Raw genomic sequence first — 11,470 nt, 5'->3', positions numbered from 1 at the left:
CAGCTGCTACTTCCCACATGGTTCTTTTCGTATTTATTGATGCCAATATTTAACTCATCAAATTATATGAACCACTCATTTACTAGATTAGATTATTTATCACCTTAAAAAAAAATACTTGTATGGGATTTACTTCATCAAATTTCCATATCATGCACTGCTGGACAATGTGGTACGAACAAAAAAAAAAAAAAAACAGTACATGAATTATTACATCTTGCCCTAACAAAAAAATGACAGTTCGGAGTACAAAAATCAACACATACAATTTTTAATGTGAATTAAATATAAATTTCTTAATTCTATTAGTTGAAGTTCATATATATAGATGCTATATAAAGAATACTCTAAATCATACTAGTTTTTTTGGAGTTAGATATACATATTCGTAAGAATGTTTGGAATAATCTCAATGAGAAAAAAGATTGATTGACTTTTCACATAATAGAAACTGTCATTTTTCTTCAGACGTATGGAAAGAAAGGGGTGAAAATAGTAAATACCAACTTTTTGGATGATTAATTTAGCTTTTGCCAGTATTTCAAAACTATTTAAAAGAAAATAATCACTTTTTGGACATTGTAATTTGTATTTATTAATTTAGAAGATCTTGTGACTAATTAAACACCACCAATTTCAGCTTGTTGCATTTAACTCTAAACCATAGGAACCAGACAGGTCCTTAGTATATGCTAGAATAATTGCAAGCAAGAAGGTATCCACAGACATAATATTAATAATTTTACAACATAATTTGTGTAACGGAATGTTTTTTTCCTTTCAGATCCATTTTGCCGACAATCCTTCAGGAGGCACAAAGGACTAAGTTCCAAATTTCACAAATATACCAAACTTATTTGTTCAATTATTATCCATTAAATGACATATATATTAGTCCCTCAGCATCAAAAAGAGTGTCCACTTAGCCATTTGCACACCCTTTAAGAAAATACTAACTCCTATTAAAATATTGTTAATTTGACTAAATTGTCCCTCATTAAATAGATATTGGGATTTGATCACATAAAACTTAATAGGGGCAAATCTGGAAAAAAAAAAGGTTAATTCTTTCTTGATTTGATAAGTGAACACTCTTTTTGACCCAAAAAAAAGAGGCTACGTGGACCCTCTTTTTTATCCGGAGGGAGTACCATCAAATGGTGGGGGTTAGGTACCTCCAAAAGCGACGATAAAGTAGAAGGTACGGGTTCAACAGAATCCATTAACTTTGATCAATATCATATATTTATTTTAGGTTATTCATTTTTAATTATAATTCAGTAATTGCAAAACTAAAATCAAGAACTCATAAACGTCAATTTTGGGTTCGCATGTGAGTACTCCTTCATCTTTAACCAAAAAGTTTCAAATGCGAGCTTTTGAAATTGAGTCACCTTGGTAGGGCGTGTTTTACCCCCAAATTGAAACTTTCGGGCACGAATGTTGCAAAACAGATTCCGGAAATCAGGTGAAATACAAACAATAAAATAAATTAAAGATACACACATATATATCCTATGGCAATAAGCAAACGTTTTTTGGTTTGGTAAGTATTTCTTCAGATCATCACTTTTAGCTGTCATTAGTGCATCTTTAGTCCTTTCTTTCTCTAGTTTTTTATACTTTTAATGGCCTACGTTTCATGTATGCATAACTCCCTAAACATAACATAAAACAAGATGTCGAAGGGTGTGTTCATTGTTGAGCTTTCATTCATAAATTAGTTGTCCCTTTTTCGATTGCATTCAAGTATGACGGTATTGGTCATTTTCCATGGTATCAAAAAACGAGAGAAAAAGGCCAAAAGGCCTGATATGAAATTAATTCAGGTCAAGTGATTGTGACTTAAAACTTCTTATTTATTTAGAGTATTTATTTATGAAGCGTGGAGATTCGATTAGAGGAAAGAGGGAAAAAGACCCTATAATAAGGATCAATCTTGCGATTCTAGAATCTTTAATGTAGTACTAATTAATTTTCTCCGGCTTACCGAAAATGAAGGTTATAGGGTTATCGTTCTCATTCAACAGGTGTCGGTAATAATTTTACAACTCTTAATGATTAAGAAGGTTTAGTAAAATTTATTTTAAAAGTAAACTCAAAAACCCTTTAAAAATCGTAATTTCATCTAATTTTTCTGATTAATTAGATAGTCATGTCAAGAAATAAACTAATTAATACACTACAAAAAAGGGTGTTGGAATGATTGGAATCCTTCTATTCATAATTAGAGGTCTCAAATCATATAATTAAGATTAAGAACCTTCATGTAAGGATCACACTTTCACACCTCCCTAAGTGAATATCTTTTGTGCGAATTTGAATTAATCTAGTAGTAGCTTAAAATCACATAGACTTATAAGTAATACTAAGTTGATTATATATGTTGTTTCCGGTAGGGGATAATTACGATTGTTCCACCAACCTATCAACTTTAGAGTTAATCTTTTCAGTGCTAGCTTAAGCTGCTAATCATTTTAGTTAACAATTAATCATAAGCCTTCATCATCATTGTTGCTGTTGTTTTGGGTAACTATCAATTGCTTTACACTCTTCCTCTTTTTTCTTTCAACGTGATTATTACTCAATCTACTTTTTTAGTAAACTAATAATATTACAGTAAATATTTCACCCAAAATAGCACCTTCCCATGTCTGATGGCACAAATATTTCAACAAGAAGCTAATCTTAATCGAATTAATCCTCCAAAATAGTATATAACTCGGATACGTTACTACCAATTTCTGTAAATTTTATACTTCCATAGAATAAAATTTAATTTAACATTGTCAATTCCCCAAAAGAAACAGCATAAGTAAAAAGTCTTCAGCCCTTCTGCATTTTCATAATTGGACTGTTTACTAGCTCCACCTATTCTGTATATTGAAGTGACTTTTACTATTCTATTTTTTTTCCCCTCAAATTCAGGGATGAAAAAAAATAAAAAAAATCAAAGATGTCAATAGTGGTCTCCAACTATTTATAGAATTTTGAAAAGCCCAATAATTGCTTTCCTTAAACCAATAATTGTTAGGCCTCTGAGTCACGTATTCTCTATTCTGCAGGTACTTAAGTAAAAGTGTCATATTTTCCATCAAAAGTAAAGTGGATTAATTCTTTGAATAAAACAGACTAAAAAATTGTTACTTGTGAAAAGAAGTATTGTCAGGCAAGAAAATAAGAAAATCATAAAGCATCACGCAATAATATTTCATTACTATAATGTTTAGTACATTTATATACTTTATCCGTTTATTTTATTTGTCTTAGCACGAAATTTATAAAGTTAGAATAACTCTTTGAAACTTATAGTTTTAAAGTAAAGAGTTGTATAATATATTAAAATGCCCTTTAAATTTTATCATTTACTCATGCCAGTCGGGATATTAGAATAAAACAGTTATAACTAAATATAGAAAGTGATATTCTTTTTAAATATATTAAAAAGGAACATAAGACACACAAATTAAAAGGGGTGGGGGTGGGGGTGGGGGTAATATATCCAACATTTAAAATTATAGTTTGATAAAAATATCAAAACATTGAAAGTCTTACCGATAGTGATAGATATGACACTTCTTACCAATAAGGACTGTGGTTGAATGATATCTACGCCTTTGTTCTTAATAAAAGATCTTGCATTGGCGAAATATGGTCCAAACACGTGGACAACGCAGAAGTCATTGTCGCTTGGCAGCGCAAGTCTAACCGGATCCAAGTCAGCAAAGATCTCTTTGGCATGGTATTGAAATAATAGCTCGGGAAATTTGATCCAAGCCCAGCTCCCAGCTTGTTACAGACTCATTCATTGCTACGAGACAGTCTTGCTTTAGAGTCAAATGATCGGTCAACCATCAGTGATCATATATGATAAGCTTCCCATATCAACTGCCCTAAAATTTCAGGATCCACTACATATCAGTGTACATTACACAAGGGACATGCAAATAATGATTATTATGAGGCATGTAACAATAGTGAAAAAGATACTTTAGGGTTAGATTATAAATACACCCTCTCTCCCTCATTTGTATCCCATTTGGTTTTGATCACTTACACCGCTTAAGCTCTCTATTTGTAATAAGCAATCACTCTTCTCACTTGTTTTATGTCCTGGTTACTTTGTACTGCTATTTCTTACCATCACAGACAGGTTCACAAGATCTAGAGGTTAATTTTGATTATTATAACTCACTTGACACTATTTACAAATTCAATTGTTAATCCTTAATTTTAATTTTAGATTAAACAGGTCTCATGTTTTGAGTCTGGATATGACGTCGTCTTTATCAGGGAGCATTTTACTATCAATTTTGCACTTTCTGGTGTGAATATAGATTTAATCGAACTCCAGTACGAGTATCAGATATCGAGGGAAAATAAAAAAGAATAAATATGAAACTTCTTAATAGTTAATGATTGAGAAAAGACTTATTCTGGGAAAAAAGAGTCTCTATTAAAAAAGTACATTGAACTTAACATAAATAATTAATTAATAAAAAGTTAAAGAAAGCAATTGGAGAATCCAAAGCAAGTAAGATTTATAGTTAATCAGTTATATAATTTTTTAGGCAAGATGTTACAGGTTAAGCACGTTGTAAAGACGTGCATTGTCCCCAGCCCAACGCTCAATGAGGAATTTTCAATTCATTTTTAATTAAAAATTAATTTACAAGCAAAAATAGGTTAAACATTAAATAACTTTTAATAAGATAGCATAGTCTTTCCAAAATTATACTCTTGATATCCCAATTTAACCTGTCTCTCTTAATGTCTCTAGATTTGAATTATTTCATTTCATTGAATTAGTAATTTGAATCTATACAACTTTCATAATTTATAAAAATATAATTTTGTTTAACTAATTAAATTAATAGTCCCCATTTCAATTTAGGCGGCGATCTTCCAATTTCGAGAGTCAAACAAGTTTTCTTTAACAATAATTTTTTCATATGCTTTTGAATATTTTAAATTATTAACTATTGTGACTTATACTACTTTTTATGTAATTTTCAAATATGCAAATTTATTTTAAAAAAACTTAAAGCTTTTATGTCACGTTCAAAATTAAGAAATTGGACATTCAAAAATCCGAACTATGCCACATAAATCGCCCCAGAGGGAGTATTTACTACCCGTTTAGCCATGAGAATTATTCACTATTTTTTGATTTTTTTTCATTGTATTTGAAAATTTGTGTTTGGCCATGAAAATTCCAAATACAACTTCGGACACCTAAAATCTTGTTTTCACTTTTTTCACTTTCACTACATTGAAAATGACTAAATAACTTTTTGCCAAAAATATAACTAAGCACAACTTCAAATATTTGATTTCTCAAACGCCTACTTACTATAGTAATTTTCTCAAACGCCTACTTAATATACTCCCTCCGTTCACTTTTATTTGTCCAGTATTCCAAAAATATATTTTCTCTTTGATTTGTTACTTTTAACATATCAAGATAAGACAATTTTTTTTCCCCATTTTTCCCATAATATTAATTACCACTTCAAATCATTTTTCAAATCTAATAAAAATATGCCCTAATTAATATGGGTAGATTATGCACTTCATTTATTATTTCTTAAATAGCGTGAAAAGTCCAAAGTGAATAAGTAAAAGTGGACGGAAGGAGTAATAATTTTCTTGTTATAAAAAATAAATTTTGAAATTATACCTAATATATTTTATAGGGACCCACTTGAGTACATGGAGTGGAAGCCCACATGTCCTCTATACAATCCAAGAAAGGACCATTGATGTTAGAAAACATGTAAACAGAAATGAGAAAAACTGAAACAACACACACACACACACACACTCTTTCTCTCTCTCCTTTCTCTCTCTTTCAAGCATTTCTTCAGAGTATAGTTTGTGAAATTATAGAGCTTTAGATCTCTGTTTACAACATTTTTTCAAGGTAAATGACTTCTTTTTTAGTTTTCTTGATTTCTAGTTGTGTTTTGGTTTGAACTTTTGTTCATTATTGATGGTTCTCTATGTGGGGTTTTTCTTAACTTCATTGCAATGACTTTTAAGTTACTCAATCTCTTCTTTCATGAGTTATTTTAAGTTGTTTTGTATATTGTATTGTACTAAAAATTGCAACTTTTTAGGAAGTTGTGAGAAATGATGGAGGCATTTGAAAAACAAATCCCACTTCAAATCTTTCTTTTTTCCTTGAAAGTTGTAATCTTTGTTGTTTTTGAGTAATGGGGTTGTTTTAATATAAATGGATCTATGTTTGAACTGAGTGTATTTTCATATTTTGGTTTGGCTTATAGGTATAAGATTCATTAAGTTGATGCTTGCTCATAAATTGGGCGGATTGATACCTCATTTAGGGTTGTGTGATTTTATGGGAAACTTTTTATAGGATATCAAGAAATATAAGTACTTTACAATATGCATAAAAAGATTTACTTTTATTGTTTCATACAATGTTGGACCTCAAACAATAGTGAATGCCTTATTGAGGTCATGTTAATGGTTATCTTTGCAAATGTTCTTGGAAAATCCAATCCAACTTGATTTTTTTGAGCTTTCTAATTGCATTTTCTGTTTCATGAAATGCTTGTTCATTCAACTCTTTATTCTTGTTTTGTTGCCAAAGAAGGGTAATATCTGCCTCTTCTGTATATTTATTCTGGTTTAGTACTTTAATATATGTATGATTTGAGTATTAAGGAAGATATCAGGTGTTGCTTTGATTTTCTAATGAGGAATCTAATTATCATTACAGGGACAAGGACGGATTGCAAAATGACTAAACCAAACTGGATTTGCTAGAGCTCAGAAATTTTCGGTCTGATGTGATGTATGACGTTCCACGCATAGTCGAAAAGGTGTTTGGCTTTTGAAAGATGGTTCAAATCAAGAATCTTTTATGTTTAAGCCATTTACCTTTGAAGTGCTGAATTCTTGCTGATTGGTCGATTTACTGCCAAGGCCTTAGGTGATGGGTTCATTCCATGGTAATTGTGAAATTGTTGAGTCAAAGGATGAAGTCGAATTGTTCCAGCAGTCAAGAAAGCACAAGCCTCCTTTGGGTAGAAAAGGAGCCGGTAAATTTGTAGGAGATGACATCAATCAGCTTTTCGAATCAATCAATGTAAGAACATCAAAGAGTTTGGATTTAACAGATCATGTTAGAAGAGATGCCTCAAAAAGGCCAATGAGGGCTGGTGGATCGCACTCTCCGGTAACGGGGTTTTCTGATCCAGTTTCTCTAAAGCAGGCGTTTCGGGGTTTAGCCATTTCTCAGGCAGCAGAAATGGCTGCAATGAAACGATTATCAAAGCCACCTGGTTCTCCTAGTATTTTAGAACCTGGAAGGATTACTTGCTCCTCCCGATTTGCAAATACTAGTGATTCTGGTTTCCATAAGGTGGCCCAAAACCCCTACGAACGGTATGTTAAGTCAGCAAACCATAGTCCCCGTTCTTCTCCCCGATTTGCCATTAAACCATTTAGCATAAGTGAAAATGGGAAAATAGTGCCAGCAGAGAGCACGTCCAGCTCGGTAACTGAGCACATTCAAGAGTCCAGGTTAAAGTCGCCAGGTCAAAGTGCTCTTTCTTCTCCACGATATGCTAATAAACCGAGTATTATTAAGAGTAAGAAGTCCATGTCCAGGCAATCTGAGAGAATATCACCAGCAGAAAATGTTCCAGCCTCCCGTAAAAAGGATTTTCCAACCAGCCAAAGCGCTCTCTCTTCACCTCGAATTGGTGATAAACCAGTAATTAAGCAAGCAGAACCAATTTTAGCTCAAAATGGGAGGACAGGTGGCGTAGAAAGCATTTCAGGCTCTTTCACGATGATCCCTCAGTACCCTAAAGAGCCCATGAAATCCCTAAACAGAGGTCCAATTTTGTCTCCTAGGTTGGTAGCTAAACAGGCTTTAAAGATTACAACTTCCAATCTCCAGAAAAATGAGAAAGCAGTTCCTTCCTCATCTTCATGTGAGTCTAGCAATGTTGTATTGGTGTCCGGACCAAAAAGATCACCAGATAATGTGAAGAGAAATGTGGTTACATCATTTAGAGTAGCAAACAAAACAGCTCTAAAGCTGAAACGGAAAGGCAGAGGCAACAAGGAGACCAAATCGACAAAAGGCACCAGTCGTGCCATTAAGCCTCCAGTCAAAAATAAATATCTTGTCAAGAAGAAATTGAAAGAGGAGTCAGAGCTAGCATCTGGCACTTTTAATCTATGCTATGAAATAAATGGTCCCACAGAATCGCCTAGTCAACTTGTCTGCCACAGATGTCATTGCACTCTCGAGGGTGCGGGCAAGGAATCTAATAAGGAACCTGCAAAGCAAATCTCTAATGGCTATGACAATGGTGGTCCTCCTGTGTTGAAATTCAACAAGACATCAAAATCTAGGGAGCAAGGGGAATTCTCTCAGAGCTCAAAGAGTAGTATCGGTGATTATAGTACTAGCACAACCATCAGTGAAGAGAGCAACCTAAGTGGTTCGTTTTCTGGGAACAGACCACACATGTCTAAGGATGGAAGATGGGAGGCTATCACTCAGGTTAGGAAACAATATGGATTCTTAGGGTTAAGTCATTTCAATTTATTGAAGAAACTTGGTTGTGGAGATATTGGCACGGTGTATCTAGCTGAGTTGCTAGAAACTAACTGCTTGTTTGCAATAAAAGTTATGGATAACGAATATCTGGCAAGAAGGAAAAAGTTGCCGAGGGCCCAAACTGAAAGAGAGATTCTGCGTATCCTGGATCATCCTTTTCTGCCAACGCTCTATGCGCAGTTTACTTCAGAAAATTTATCATGTTTAGTTATGGAGTTCTGTTCGGGTGGTGATTTGCATGTCCTCCGACAGAAGCAGCCAGGCCGATATTTTTCTGAGCCAGCAGCAAGGTATGATGTTCTCCAATGCAGTAGATTTTACTCAACATGAATCATGTTGTAGATGTTGATTTGCTGGATAAAACCCGTAAAAAAATGAAGCTTTCTTTGGAAATGATTTAGGGTGTGTTTGGTATGAAAGAAAATGTTTTCCTAAAAAATGTTTTCTTAGTAAACGAGCGAGTTTCTTACTTAATTTATAGTGTTTGGTAAGTAAGCAAATAATATTATTCCAATAGCATTTATATGTAATCTAGCAAAATACTATGGGGGTGGGATGGGGTGGGGAGTGGGTGTTCGGGGGTGGCTGGGGCTGGGATGGTCGAGGGGTGGGGACTGGGGGCGTTGGATGGGGGGAGGAGACAATGAACTTGGAATATCACTTATGGAACTTGTTTTCCCTACTTCCACTAGAGAAGTCATTTTCCTCATTTTTAAGGAACTTGTTTTCTTGAGGAAAACATTTTCCCAAACATTTTGACCAACCTAACATGAAAAAACTCAAAAACATTTTCCTCCATACCAAACTCATCCTTAATTCACCATAAACATAACATTTAAAGACTCTTTTCTTTTGACCTGCAATTAGAGGTGAAATTTTTTGATAAAGGGTAACAATTTTTTAGTTTAAATGGTTAGACTATATATGGGTGAATGTCTATGCAGTCATTTTGTTATGATATGCCTATCCTCACTTGATTATCCACCCAGACACTTCTCTGGGTAATTGCATTGAAAAAAACACCATAAAATTTTGGCTTCCCGTAGTTCATTTTGCACCTCTAAGTCTCGGTTTAATAGAGAGCTTAACTTGGACTTGCTAGTAACTTTATTGAATTGAACAAATAAAGGATCGGTATTGCACGACCATGGCCTTTTTTTTTTTTTCAGTTAAGAGATTACAAGTTCTTTTAAGCTTAGGTATGTCCTCTTTCCCTCACCCATCAAACCTCTCCTTCCAAAGTAAAATGAAAATTGATTAGAATACACTTGTGTCAAAACTATTACTTTTAAACGCTGAAGGGAACTTCTTTGATTGGACTTCTATTCGTGATTCACTTGGTTTTATTTTATTTGTGTCGATACATTGTCAAAATCTGGATTCTGCAGAAAAGTTATCAATAGTTTCGGTGAAGACGTGGTAGTTTGACTTGGAAAGGGAGAACTTTGGGTTGCTGTTTAAAAAAGTTGGCTTGCTTTGGTAGCTGTGTCTTTATACACTGTTGGAAAGATTAAAGATTTTGGTTTGCTTTAATAACCTAGTGGTTGTGCTTTTCAGAACTTGGTTGAATGTACATCACAGTTTCAGCCGAGTTTTTATGGAAGCTAGAAACTGTATTCTGCATCATGTATATTTGTCTATAATGCTCAAGCATATATGAATTAAATATTATCTTAACCGCTGAGAATGTAAAAATCAACTCCCGCCATGTTGAATGGAAACTAATAACTATTCCGTATCATGATTATGCATCCACGATATTCTAACTTAGATAGGTTATAGTCTCATACATCACGTTATTAATCTTTTAGCTTCCACATCTGTATATTCGGCAGTCAGTGAAAACCTCTCTTAACTCATTGTAATTGCAGGTTTTATGTTGCCGAGGTCCTCCTTGCTCTGGAGTATTTGCATATGCAAGGAGTTGTATACCGTGATTTGAAACCAGAAAATATTCTGGTCAGAGAAGATGGTCACATCATGCTTACTGATTTCGACCTCTCACTCAGATGTTCCGTTAATCCCACTCTTCTACAATCATCCTCATTGGGAGTGGAAGCCCCACGGATCTCCGGTCCATGCGCAGGATCCAACTGCATTGATCCTTTTTGTGCGGGACCCTCATGTCAAGTTTCTTGCTTTAGCCCCAGAATTTTACCCGGCCACACTGCAAGAGCAAGAAAGCTAAAAGCTGATCAAGCTGCATCTCTTAACAGATCATTGCCTCAGCTTGTAGTAGAGCCAACGGAAGCTCGGTCCAATTCGTTCGTGGGTACACATGAATACTTAGCTCCTGAGATTATCAAAGGAGAGGGTCATGGGAGTGCTGTTGACTGGTGGACACTTGGTGTTTTCCTATATGAGCTTCTATATGGGAAGACACCCTTTAAAGGTGGGGGAAACGAAGAAACATTGGCCAATGTCGTCACGCAGAACCTTAGATTTCCGGACAGCCAGATCGTTAGTTTTCAGGCAAGGGATCTTATCAGAGGGCTGTTGGTAAAGGATCCCGAGAATCGATTGGGAACAGAAACAGGAGCTGCTGAGATAAAGAGACACCCTTTCTTTGATGGCTTGAATTGGGCACTGATACGTTGCGCCGTTCCACCTCAAGTGCCCGGAATAGGTAAAGTGGTTCTTGAGGAAAAGAGCAAAAAGTTTCTGGAGTATAGTTCAACTGGAGAGCATTTGGAATTTGAACTATTTTAGCAAAACTGGTGTTTGCTCTCTGGTTATGACTTGTGATGTATCATTGTTCCCACCCCTTGTTGATACTGATGTCTAAATTATACAATGAAAAGCAAGGAGATCTCATATACATCACCATAAAATTTTGCTCAGTGAAAATTATGCTGTAGTTATCCTTGA

The 11,470-nt window shown here is 34.5% G+C and overlaps 1 protein-coding gene across 1 annotated transcript; it reads left to right on the top strand.

Moving 5' to 3' along the window:
* The first annotated feature begins 5,759 nt into the window (after positions 1-5,759).
* LOC132044420 (serine/threonine-protein kinase D6PKL2-like) lies at positions 5,760-11,470 on the top strand. Its single transcript, XM_059434896.1, has 3 exons — positions 5,760-5,923; positions 6,746-8,892; positions 10,474-11,470. Exons 2-3 carry the CDS (start codon positions 6,962-6,964, stop codon positions 11,309-11,311), a joined length of 2,769 nt encoding a protein of 922 aa, XP_059290879.1. The 5' UTR covers positions 5,760-5,923; positions 6,746-6,961; the 3' UTR covers positions 11,312-11,470.

The sequence above is a fragment of the Lycium ferocissimum genome, unplaced genomic scaffold (assembly GCF_029784015.1).
Source record: "Lycium ferocissimum isolate CSIRO_LF1 unplaced genomic scaffold, AGI_CSIRO_Lferr_CH_V1 ctg45, whole genome shotgun sequence".
In the NCBI taxonomy this organism is placed as follows: Eukaryota; Viridiplantae; Streptophyta; class Magnoliopsida; order Solanales; family Solanaceae; genus Lycium; species Lycium ferocissimum.
Note: the sequence above shows the minus strand (reverse complement) of the source record. Positions and strands in the feature narration are given on the sequence as shown.